The sequence below is a fragment of the Hordeum vulgare genome, chromosome 3H, assembly GCF_904849725.1.
Source record: "Hordeum vulgare subsp. vulgare chromosome 3H, MorexV3_pseudomolecules_assembly, whole genome shotgun sequence".
Lineage (NCBI taxonomy): Eukaryota > Viridiplantae > Streptophyta > Magnoliopsida > Poales > Poaceae > Hordeum > Hordeum vulgare.
The window spans coordinates 388,015,062-388,028,659 of NC_058520.1; the positions used below are offsets into that span (position 1 = coordinate 388,015,062).

The 13,598-nt window shown below is 45.6% G+C and overlaps 1 protein-coding gene across 1 annotated transcript; it reads right to left on the reverse strand.

Annotated features, from left to right (window-relative positions):
- Positions 1–825: 825 nt before the first annotated feature.
- LOC123440007 (zinc-finger homeodomain protein 5-like) lies at positions 826–2,007 on the reverse strand. Its single transcript, XM_045116601.1, has one exon. It carries the CDS (start codon positions 1,615–1,617, stop codon positions 910–912), a length of 708 nt encoding a protein of 235 aa, XP_044972536.1. The 5' UTR covers positions 1,618–2,007; the 3' UTR covers positions 826–909.
- Between the last annotated feature and the right edge of the window lie 11,591 nt (positions 2,008–13,598).

A 13,598-nucleotide genomic window follows, 5' to 3' on the forward strand; every position in this document is an offset into this window, starting at 1 on the left:
AATTTATAAGCTGCAAATAGGGCAAGATCTCAAGATGTTGAAGTTTCTTTCCTTTTTGCTTGTCTGTTATCTTGAGGGGTAACCAACCCATGGTATCCTTGTCAACCTTTCCTCCCTCTCATCATGGTCCTCACAATTCCTTCAAACAAAATCTTTGTAATCCAACTCGAAGATAACAGATGCGGACATAACAGGCAATGCTATTACCGGTCCCGCGTGGAAATCTAGCTGTCCACTTGTATTGAGCCTGGTAATCCAGTTGCTGTCAGGCCATGTCGCATGCCTCGGCAACCCATTCTGATTCGGTAAACGCAAAATCAACCATCCAATAGATACTTTTTTCACCTCGGTTGAGATGATCAGAATGAATGTGCTCATGATTTTATAAATTTATTAAGGGCACTAGGATATGAAGTAATAAGGCTTAGTACACCAACTCGAAAATAAAATACTCCCTCCTTTCCTAAATACTATAAGTCTTTTAAGATATTTCACTAGTAGTCTACATACGAAGCAAAATGAATGAATCTATACTTTCAAGTATGATTATATACATCCGTATATAATCCATTAGTGAAACCTCTTTAAAGACTTATATTTAGGAACGGAGGGAGTAAAAAACAACGTACTGCATTGTATAGACAATAATTTTCTTTATAGTAAAAAAATGTACACAGGCTGATAACCAAAAGAAATGTGGACTTCACCCCAAAAAAAACCCGAAAAGAAATATCCCAATCCAACCCAATCCAACCAATATCCCTAACAGGAATGAGCATGCATTGATATGATGGAGAAGCAACAGTGATCAGCCCAATTAGAAGAGAGTGAAAAAGAAAAGAAGAACTTTCCAACGGTTAAAAACTTTACAAATGTCCTAAGTACTATGGAACCTGTCTCCTGCCATGGCTACTGCTGCTGCTCTTGTCTATGCTCCTGAAGCTGCTTCTCCTCCTGCTGCTGCCTCCTAACGCTGCTACTCTGCTTGTTGTTGTGCATCCAGACCTTGAGCGCCTGCCTCCGGACCCCGGCCTGCGCGCAGAAGCGCTCCACCGACGCCTCGTCCTGCCGCTGCATTCTCCACCCGACGCGCTCCGCGAACGCCAGCATCTGCTCCTTCTGCTCCCGCGTGAACGTCGTCCTGGAACGCTTCCGCGGTGCCGGCGATGGCCCACGCCGCTCCTCGCTGGAGGACTCGGTCGTCGTGCCGGTGCCGCCGCTGGCCGCGAGGCCGTAGGGGAACGGCAAGCGCTGGTGCGGGTGCTTGCTGGCCGCCGGCGGGAGCAACAATGGTGCGCGGGCGTTGGCTGCCAGCAGCGGCAAGTGGGCGCGCCCCGGCGAGGGGTCGCGGCGGTGGAAGCTGCGGTGGCAGCCGCAGGCCGCGCATGCGAGTGGCTCCTCGGGGGAGGCCGGCATGAACTCGCAGCATCCGTCCACGACGTGCCCGCCCGCGGCCGCCGCGTGGTTACGGAGGCACTCGTGGTACTGCCGCCTCGCCTCCGCTTGCATGTTGTCTGCTGGCCCGTTTGCGGTGGCGCTGCGGTGAGGTGGTGCCGCGGGCGGGGCACCGTCGCCCACGTCGCTACCGTCGCCGTCCTCCTGTCCCCTGAATTCCATTGCGCGTATCGAAATAGAGCGCGCGCGTGTGCTTGTGCTTGTCAAGCTGCCGCACGCCAAGGCTGACGATTACGTTTTCTGTGTGGAATAGTGCGCCAACGTTGTGCTCGCGGTTGCGGTCATGCCTTGGGATATTTCTGGGAACCGTCACGCGAGGTTGGGTCAGGCGCGTCTATATTTCGCTCTCAGCGAACCGGAGATAGAGTCCGCCTCTGCACTAGCTTCGCATGGGCCGGCCCATTACATTTATACATTGCTAAAAGGAAATTTCAGTCGTTGGCGTTTTATATTTGTACGGTTTCCTCGGCTTTATTTTCTTACCATATTTATTTGACTTTTCGACTTCATTATCTTATGCGTTGCAACGGAGATAGGCTTAACATATTGTACAACCTCAAATCATCTACATGTCCGTGCCGTCAAGAACAACTCCTGTCATTGTTGGTATTAATGAAAAAATGCACATAAATAATGAAAAAAGCTAAAAAAAAATTGACGACGTGTCGGGACCCCGATCCTAAGTCATAAAGATCTAGCATGTAACATAACATATAGCTTTGCGGCCTCACGCACGGTACTCAACGATTGCCACCTTACCTTGGCCGGACCTTTTGCGCCTTTTGCCTCACGTATATAATTATGTCGCTATCATCCATATGTCAAAGAACTCGGATCGACATGACTGGTTATAGACCCAAATGACACAACCGTACAGGGACATACATACATAACCGAACAATGCAGGTGTCGGTCAACAACGTGTGTAGACGAGTCGTAGCAGGCTACAAGGATTACATTACACCGCATGCCATTTCCCCTTAGGGACAAACACAACAACAAAGAAGTATACATGTCGGTCAATCATTGTATCCGGAGCAGTATCAAAATACCAAGACTCGGTGGGACACAAATAGGCATTTTCCCGTAAAGAAGGCTACTAAAGGCATACAACTAGGTGTTGAATCCCACACATACAATGCATTTCAAAGCATTCACATAATATGCATGATTTGTGTAAATACAACATGGCATCACAACATAACTCTACGACTCAAGTATTTATTGAACACTCATAAGAGTCAAGATAGTGTGATATTACAAACAGCGATCACAAGACCCAACGCTCAAGTTATACAAGTAACAAGCGGAAGCAAAACATGTCTCGGTACACACATCTGAAAATTAAAAGGCTGAGAAAGCATGTTTATCTACAAGACCCTCCATAGGAAGTAGACCTCTGTCTGGGATTCCCAACTACTCGGTCAACATCGACCTTATCGTTGAAACCACTAGCGAGACTGGAGTTTCCTCTGCAAAATAAATAAATTAAGCAACAGTGAGTACAGAGGTACTCAACAAGACTTACATAAGAACTAACTAGATATGCATCAGTATGAACAAAGGGGGTTGGGGGGTTTGATGTAGCAAGCCAGCTTTGACTCGGTGTCTATCATGTACTATGACTACGAGCAGTTTAATAAAGTGAGAAAGCGCACATGAGCCCACTAGCTAGTCACCACAACAGTACACCACTATGGATCCACTCCCGTCTCCCTACAAGAAGACCATCCATAGCACTCACACTTATCTTGCGAATTTTATAGTATCCACTTCAAGTTTTCTATGACCATATAAGTCTTCAAGTAGTCCATATCCGCGGACACGGGTATTGCAGTAGATAATTAGCCTGCAGGGGTGTACTTCACACATGCTCTCAGCACTTATCACCATATGCACGTCATGCATCTCGGCAACCTGTGTGGGCGTCGGCCATGACTTGACTAACCACCCAAGACTCTAGTCCACGTTTATTGCCTATTTGAGACTGAAACCACAAGGAAGTTCGGCCGAAGTTTCCTTTACGGCCCCAAACGATGTGTTGGTACCCAAGCCCACCTCGACGGATGGTACTATGCGTGGTACACCGGGCTACGATACCTAGTCTGTCCCAAGCCCACGTGTATGGGGTGCCACTCGATAGATTACTAGCATGACATACAAACACCAGAAACAAACTGCAACTCCTCGACAGAGGTCAAGGCGATTAATAAGTCGCGAGAGTCAACTAAGGGTCCCAATGTGCGGTAGTAGCTAGTCTTGGATAACATACACATGACTCAGTTCTTCAGGACGGTCTCATTGAGACAACCCACCATGTACTCCTACATGGTCTCTCATCGCTACCTTTACCAAATCGGGTTCACACACTTAGCTTTCATCATTAGGACATGATCACATTCATTCCAAACCATCATCCAGATGGGTTAGACCTGACACAACTCTAAGCATGGCAGGGAAATGGCACAACATGGCTCAAGCATCTATGAGGTAGGCTAGGTTGCCTGGTTCAACTATTTACTCTGACAATGACAAGTCATGCAGAGCAATGGGTTGAACTACCGAACATGTAACAATTGAAGCATATTGTCCTAATGCAATAAACGAGAGCAAGACCGAGAGAGTGGGATTGTATCAGAATGTACAAGGGGGTTTGCTTGCCAGGTAAAACACCAACACGTTACTGCTCCTCAGATGGATACTCGACCGTACCCTCCGGAATAGGACCTAACACGAAGGAACAACCACCGAAGCGGAACAAATCAATACATATCAAATGCAACAACATGATGCATGAATATGACATGGCAATATGATGAGGTTTGGGCTAATTCACCTAGCAACAGATTTAAATGAAGTCGGTTAACCCACGGGTCACTTCAACTCCATAGGTGAGGGTACATATTGCATTTTGAACAAAATGTCCAAATTCTCCTATTTAGGTTGCTCTATGATGGATGAAAATAGTAAAGATAGATTCTTTGAATTTTTTTGATAATTTTGCATATATAATTTATTTCATTCGGAGTTACTGTTGAATTTATATGAAATTTACAAGTTTTAGCAATTTCTAGAATTAATTTAAACCCAGAAATGCAATTACTGCGTCAGCTATATGTCAGCATGATGTCATGTAGGTCAACTAACTGTTTTAGGTCAAATTTGACCAGTGGGGCAAGCTGGTCAGTGGCCCGGGGCTAAGCACGACTAATCCCCGCGCTGACCACGGGTTTGACCCAAAGTGGGGCCCGCTGTCAGCCTTTGGGGAGGTTAATTAAGCACGGGGTTAGCGCTAATGATGAAGCCACGTCAGCCACGCCGCAGTTAGCCGATGGCGACCAACCCGACGATGGTTTCCCGTCGGAGTTGCACCTCCGGGGACCATTTGGTGTGTAGGACGCCGCGTTTGGAGGCCGCACCGATCATTTGGGGGGGGGAGCGGACACTGGGGAGAAGCCGCTTCCATTCCATCAGGTGGGACGACGCGGGGTGGCCCGTAGCGTTGCCCGCGACGATGGCTATGGCGACCGGGGCTCGGGTCAGATCGGGCTCGAGACCAGGGCACCGGGAGGAGGAGCTGGTGGTCGGGGAAGCATCTACGGACCCTATGAGCACGCCAGAGTGCGCAAACGAGTAGGGCAAGTGCTCTGGCCACGACGGCCATGTCACCGGCGGCAAGAGCTCTCGGGCTCGGCGGCTAGTGGGGTTATAGGATGGAATTAATGATGGGGCTAGGTGGAGAAGAACCGGGGCCTCACCGCTGAGCTATTGGCGCTGACGGCGGGGTCAGGGCGTGTTGTGGCTGGCGAATCGATGACGGCAACGTCGGGCGCCGGAGCTTGAAGACGACAGAATCAGGGCGATGTAGGGCGTCTGAGCCTGCGTGGCTTGACTTGGATGTAACTCACGGCGAGGCGGAGCGGCTAGAGATGGAGCAGGGCGAGGAAGATGGTCGGATCTGGGTGTGGCCGCGATGAAGCATGGCAACGCTCTCGAGAGAGAAAGAGAGCGAACCAGAGGAGGAAGAGAGGGCCAAGGAAGGAGAGGATGGGGACAGGGAAGAGGAGAAGACGAGCAAAAGGTGAGGGCGTCGCATTGGCGCTCTCTGCATCCTCTAGCAGCGAGCACCATGCAGGAGGTGGTCGGGCGGGTGCGAGCGTGCCACAGCCACACGCCAAGTCCTCCTCGCGGGAGGTTGGGGGTGACTGGCAGCTGGGCTGCTCGGCCGGCCCCTTCGTGGGCCACAGGTGAGTTTCTTCCTTATTTATTTATTTGTTCTATTTTTTCTATTTTGTGTAGTTTAATTTGTTTTAGTTAGACACTAAAACATTTAATAAAAATTATGAAATTTTTACAAGGCACTAAATGAAATATTCCGAAGGCCCTGGCCAAGTTTCAAATTTATTTGAGCTATAAAATATTTATAGCATTTTATAACTCCAATTCAAATAATTATTGGGTTAATTCAATAAACAAAAATGGCATGGAAAAGTATGCTTCATCACTGGTTGATGTTTCCACATTTTTCCGAAGATGGGGAACATATTTGGAGAGCCATTCTTGTTCATTGAAAATCATTTTAGGTGAATCTATTAGAATTCAAAACGTGCGAGGGTTTTGATCATCCCCATTTCAGATTTTAAGAAAAAATTAAACATGATGCAAACACAACCATGGACTTTAGTGCATGCTAAAAGTAGGGATGTGACAACTCACGCCCACTTAAAAGAATCTCGTCCTGAGATTCAGGAGTCGTTGGGAAGAGGGGCGGGTACTCAAATTGAAGATGGTCTTGTCGTTCCCACGTAGCTTCATTCTCAGAATGATGGGACCACTGAACCTTACAAAACTTGATGTCTCGACGCCGAGTGAGACGCTCAGCTTGATCGAGAATACGAATAGGATATTCTCGGTAGGTGAGCTTATCTTGGAGATCAAGCACTTCGTGGTCCACTTCCCGGATAGGATCCTTGAAGCAACGCCTAAGTTGAGAAACATGGAAGACATCATGAACTTACGAAAGCTGAGGGGGTAGTTCTAATTGGTAGGCAACCTCTCCTCGTTTAGCAAGAATGCGAAAAGGACCAATGTAACGAGGAGCCAACTTTCCCTTGATACCGAATTGATGGGTACCCTTCAAAGGAGTAACCCGAAGGTAAGAGTTTTCGTCAACCTCATAAGTTACTTCCTTATGATGGCAGTCATACTAGCTCTTGTGACGAGACTGAGCTGTCTTGAGATTCTCGTGGATAATGCGAACTTGCTCTTCTACCTCCTGGATCATATTTGTTCCACATAATTGTCTTTCACATGCTTCTGACCAGTTCAAAGGTGTTCGACATCTTCGTCCATAAAGAACTTCCAAAGGAGATTTCCCAAACTGGATTGGTAGCTATTGGTATAAGCAAATTTCGGCAAATGGAAGGCACTTCTCCAAGTACAATCCAAATGAGATAACACAAGCTCTGAGCATATCTTCGAGAATTTGATTGACCTTTCGACTTCACCACTTGACTGAGGGTGAAAAGCAGTGCTAAATGAGAGATGAGTTCCCATAGCATTCTGAATTTTTTCCCAAAATCGAGCGGTGAAAACACTTCCACGGTATGAATTGATTTCCAATGGAACACCATGCAGGGACACTATTCGAGAGATATATAAATCAGCCAAGTGACTAGCAGTGATACTCTATCGGATACAAATGAAATGAGCCACTTTGGAAAGGCAATCAATAACCACAAAAATAGCAATGTTCCCTTTCTTGGTCCTAGGAAATCCAGTGATGAAGTCCATTTCAACTTTATCCCATTTCCACTCAGGAATATCTAAAGGCTGAAGGGTGCGAGAAGGCCTTTGATGCTCTGCCTTGACATGACGACAAACGTCGTAGTTAGCAATGAACTTAGCGATTTCGCTCTTCATTCTGGTCAACCAAAACCTTTTGGCGTAGGTCCTGATACATCTTCGTGCTTCCAGGATGAGTTGTGAGAGGATATTCATGATCCTCCTTAAGGATCAAATCTCTAAGTTGTTGCTTCTTAGGGACTACCAAATGGTTCCCAAAGTATATTGCACCTCTATCATCCATGGAGAAACTACCAACAACTCCCTTTTTAATATTATCCTTGATCCAGGTTTTACCTACATCATACTGCTGGCTAGCTATAATTTGATCCTCCAGGGTAGGTTTCACCACCAAAGTAGAAGGGGATCTGCGAGGAACAATGTGAAGATTAAGCTTGCAGATTTCCTCATGAAGAAGTGGTTGACCTTGTTGCAGCATAAGATTGTTGCAGTAGGACTTACGACTTAACGCATCAGCCATGACATTGGCCTTGCATGGGGGGTAAGTAATTCCTAAGTCGTAACCCGTAATTAGGTCTAACCATCATCTTTGTCTGAGATACAGATTTGTCTGGGTGAAGTTATACTTTAGACTTTGGTGATCAGTGTAGATCTTGCAACGATTACCAAGAAGGTAATATCTTCATGTCTTCAGTGCATGGACTATTGTTGCAAGCTCAAATCATGTGTTGGATAATTTTTCTCATGTGGACACAATTGTTGGGATGCATAGGCGATCACCTATCGATCTTGCATACTAACACATCCAAGTCCTTGTCGTGAGGCATCACAATAGATGACAAAGTCCTTGGAGAAATTTGGCGGCACAAGTACGGGAGGAGAGGTGAGACGTATTTTCAGTTCCTGGAAACTATGCTCACATTATGGCATCCACTCGAACTTCTTATATTTCTTGAGGAGTTCTGTCAGGGGCTTGACAACTTTGGAAAATTCTGAACGAAACAGCGGCAATAGCTCGCTAAACCAAGGAAACTCCTAACTTTCTTAACTGTTTCATGTGGAGTCCAATCGAGAATGGCCTAAACTCTCTCGAGGTTAACTGCAATGCCCTTACCGTAAATCACATGGCCTAGATAGTTCACTTCTGGTAACCAAAATTCACATTTGGAGAACTTGGCATAAAGACAATGCTCTCAGAGTTTTCCTAACACAAGTGTGAGATGCTCAGCATGCTCCGCTTCATTCTTTGAGTAAATCAGTATATCATCTAGGTAAATCACGACAAACTTATCCAGATACTCCAAGAAGATTGAGTTCATCAGATGAGAGAATGTGGCTGGAGCATTGGTTAGACCAAAATAAATTGACTGTGTACTCATATTTTCCATCACGAGTGACAAAAGCTATCTTGGGAATGTCTACATTCTTGATTTTGATTTGATGGTAGCCTAACCTCAGATTCATTTTGGAAAAGACCAAGGATCCAGCAAGTTGATCATACAGATCGTTGATCCTCGGAAGTGCATACTTATACTTTATTGTGACCAGATTGACGGGTTAGTAATCTACAACCATCCTATCCGTTCCATCCTTCTTCTTGACAAAAAGAACATGACAAGCCCAAGGAGAGGAGCTAGGACGGATGAAACCCTTTTGCAAGGACTCATCAAGTTGTTTCTTAAGCTCGTCTAGCTCCAAGGGTGCCATCTTATAGGGTCATCTGGAAATTGGAACAGTTCATGGGATGAGATCTATCACAAACTCTACATTCCTGTCAGGAGGAATGCCTCATAATTCTTATGGAAATACATCCAGAAAATATTGAACTACTAGAATATATTCAAGCTCAAGAAAAGGGTTCGCATTGAGTGAATAGAGATGGCGCTCTTCAACTCGTGTTGAGACATTGACTACCTTGCTAGATGGGTGCGTAAGCTGAACGGACCTGGTGGAGAAATCAATCTAGGCGTGATGAGCTATCATCCAACCCATACCCAAGGTGGTGTTAATATCTGAAGACTTGAGAGATATCAACGAACCGAGGAATACCATTCTATCAGCAAGAATTTCATTTCCATAGCTTATTCTTGTGGTCTGTCATCTAGACCGTGGAGTATGAATTTCAAGAGCAGTTGTCATATCACAAAATGACATGTCATCCAACCGGGAATAGCTTTCCGAGATGAAAGAATTTGATGCCCCAGTATCAAACAAAACTGATGTTGAATGACAATTGACAAGGAGCATTCCAAGGACGACATTTGGATCATCATGAGCTTCTTCGGTTGAGACGTGATTCACACATCCATGTTCACTGATCATTGGCTTGACATGGTTCGTTTTGACTGATGGCATGTCATGACCAATAGACTTCCCAGACCAAGTGCCGTTTCGAGCGACGTGTCCTGGCTCTCCATACTTGTAACAAATCACTTGGGTTGAATGTGGAACCGCATTGACAGACGGTCCACCAATAGGCTTGGGTGGAGCATACAATGAAGTTGGACGAGGCGCCACACAAGAGGACCTCGGTACATATCCAGGTGGAAGTGATGAGTTTGGAACCCAAATCCGGCGCTTCTCAGAACCACAATCAGAAGAAGAACCATTGTCACGGGTGTGCTTACGAGACTTTTCATAAGTTGTGTGAGCTGTCTCTGCATTCAAGGCCTTGTTCACCAGAACTTGGAAGGTAGCGCAATCGTGTAAGTGAAGCTCACGACGCAATTTTGGGTTGAGACCCCTTTCTGAACCTAGCTTGCTTCTTGGCATCGGTGGACACTTCTTCTGTGTCGTAACGAGGAAGGTTTCCATACTCTTGATTGTAAGCATCAACAGTCATCGTACCCTGGGTGAGATCATAGAACTCCTCCGTCTTGTGATCAATAAGACCCTGAGGTATGTGGTGCTCGCTAAAAGCCTGAGAGAAATCTTTCCAAGAAGTGATCTGGCCAGCTGGACGCATAGCCTCATAGTTTTCCCACCATGTGTTAACTTCTGGATGGTATGCGGCAAAGGTGACCTTGTCAGACCCAGCCACGTTCATGGAACACAACTTATGTGAGATGTTACGGAGCTAGTCATGTGCATCTAGTGGCTCAATGGAGTGATGGTAGGTTGGTGGGTATATCTTGAGGAGGTCATTGATGGTCACTGACTCATTACGTTTATGTGCGGTATTCTCCTCAATACGTGCCAACAAGCGGTTGGAATCACGCTTATTCCTCTCAACGTCTAGCATAAACTGTGGCAATGAAGGTGAATCAGGCAGAACTTCAGCATCTTTGGTTCCACGTCTCTGACCCTTCTTGCGGCCAATGGCAACTTGGGTAGTGTGTGACATCCTGGCGATCAGAAACTAGGATTAATCAGGGTGAAAAACCATATAGATAGAAAGGAATGAAAAATAATTAGATCTTCATGGAAATCCAAGGACAAATTACAGCATAACGGTTGTGAATGCTCAAAAATGAGACATCTTGCAAAAGATTTAGGTGGCACAACGCCTTATCAGCACAATCTCAATATTCTGATCATACTAACAAGCTACACAGAAGACACTCGAAGATTGTTATGCAAATTAGATCAACCACTCCTATAAATCTACGGAATCATAACTCGAGATCCTGATAGATAGATAAGAAGCCTAGTTCTTAATCCCCATAGAAAAGAAGAGGTGACTCAGAATCAGAATGACATGGGAAAAGGAGTAAAAAGAGTCTTAGATTCCCTCCCACAAACAATTCCCTTATATAACTAAAGAGTTACTATACTCAACATCGACGATTTTGGCTTGGTAATCCTACAGTCAGTCAAGCTCTGGTACCAATGTTATCGGCACCCCGATGCTAAGCCATACAAATCTAGCATGCATATAGATTTGTGGCCTCACGCACGGTACTCAACGAATGCCACCTTACCTTGGTCGGATCGTTTGCGCCTTTTGGCTCACGTATATGATTATGCCGATAGCATCCATATGTCAAAGAACCCGAGTCGACATGACTAGTTATAGACCCAAGTGGCACAATAATACATGGAAAGACATACATAACCTAGCAATGCAGGTGTCAATTATCAGCGTGTGTAGACGAGTCGTAGCAGGCTACACGGACTCCATTACACCGCCTGACATTTCCCCGTAGGGACAAACACAACAATAAAGAAGGATAATTGCTGGTGAATCATTGTGTCTGGAGCAGTGGCAAGTTACCAAGACTCAGTGGAAGCACAAAGAGGCATTTCCCCGTAAAGAAGGCTACAAAAGGCATACAACTAGGTGTCGAATCCCACACATACAATGCATTTCAAAGCATTCACACAATATGCACGATATGTGTAGATACAACATGGCATCACAACATAACTCTACGACCCAAGCATTTTAAGGCATTCACACAATATGCATCATTATGTGTAGATACAACATGGCATCACAACATAACTCTATGACCCAAGTATTTATTAAAGACTCATAAGAGTCAACATAGTGTGATATTACAAATAGGGGTCACAAGACCCAACTCTCAAGTCATACAAGCAACAAGCGGAAGAAAAGCATGTCTCCGTACAGACATCTGGAAAGTAAACTGATGAGAAAGCCTGTCTATCTACAAGACCCTCCATAGGAACCAGACCCCTGTCTGGGATTCCGAAGCTACTCAGTCAACATTGATCTTATCGTCAAAACCACTAGCGAGACTGGAGTCTCCTCTACAAAAACATAAATTAAGTAACGGTGAGTATATGGGTACTCAACAAGACTTACATCAGAACTAACTACATATGCATTAGTATCAACAAAGCGGGTTGTGGGGTTTAATGGAGCAAGCCAGCTTTGACTCGGTGGCTATCATGTACCATGACTACCAGTAGTTTAATAAAGTGAGAGAGTGCACATGAGTCCACTAGCTAGTCACCACAACAATACACCACTATGTATCCACTCCCGGCTCCTTACGAGATTGCCATCCATAGCACTCACAATTATCTTGCACATTTTATAGTATCCACTTCAAGTTCTCCATGACCATATAAGCCTCCAAGTAGTCCATATCCGCGGACGCGGCTATTCGAATAGATAATTAACCTGCAGTGGTGAACTTCTTCACACACGCTCTCACCACTTATTACCATATGCACGTCATGCATCTCGACAACCTTCAAGGAGAAGCACTAGCGTGGGAGTCGGCCATGACGTGACTAAACACACAAGACTCTAGTCCTGGTTTATCGCCTATTTTAGACTGAACCCGCAAGGAAGTCCGGCCGAAGATTCCTTTACGTCCCCAAATGATGTGTAGAGGGTTCCCAAGCCCACGTCGACGAATGGTACTACACTTGGTACACCAGGCCATGATGCCTAGTCTGTCCCAAGCCCACCTGCACGGGGTGCCACTCGGTAGACTACTAGAATGACATACAAACACCAGAAACAAACTACAACTCCTGGACAGAGGTCAAGGCGATTAATAAGTTGAGAGAGTCAATTAAGGATCCCAATGTGCGGTAGTAGCCAGTCTTGGATAACATACACGGTTTTTAAGGACGGTCTCAATGAGACAACCCACCATGTACTCCTACATGGACTCCCATTAGTACCTTTGCCAAATCGGGTTCACCCAGTTAGCTTTCATCATCAGGACATGATCACATTCATTCCAAACCATCATCCATATGGATCATTCCTTACAAAACTCTCAGCATAACAAGCATAGAAGGGAAATGTCACAACATGGCTCAAGCATCTACCAAGAATGCTAGGTTGCTTGGTTTAGCTATTTACTGTGACAATGAGACGTCATGCAGAGGAATGAGTTCAACTACCGAAACAGGTAACAGTTGACGCGTATTGTCATAATGCAATAAATGAGAGCGAGAGCAAGAGCAAGAGAGTGGGATTGTATTGGAATGTTCAAGGGATTTTGCTTTCCTGATATAACGTCAACACGTTACTGATCCTCAGATGGATACTCGACCGTACCCTCTGGAACAGGACCTAACACAAAGAAACTGTTTGGGAATGTTGCATGGAAACAAAAAAATTCCTACGTACACGAAGACCTATCATGGTGATCTTCATCTACGAGAGGGAGATCAGACCCAAATACCCTTGTAGATCGCTAAGCGGGAAGTGTTAATAAATGCGGTTGATGTAGTGGTATAGCTTCGTGATTCAAATCACCGTCGTCCCACGATCCATCCCACGATCCGTTCCGATCGAGCGCTAAACGGACGACACCTCCGCGTTCAGCACACGTACAGCTCGATGACGATCTCCGCCTTCTTGATCCAGCAAGAGAGACGGGGAAGTAGATGAGTTCTCCGGCAGCGTGATG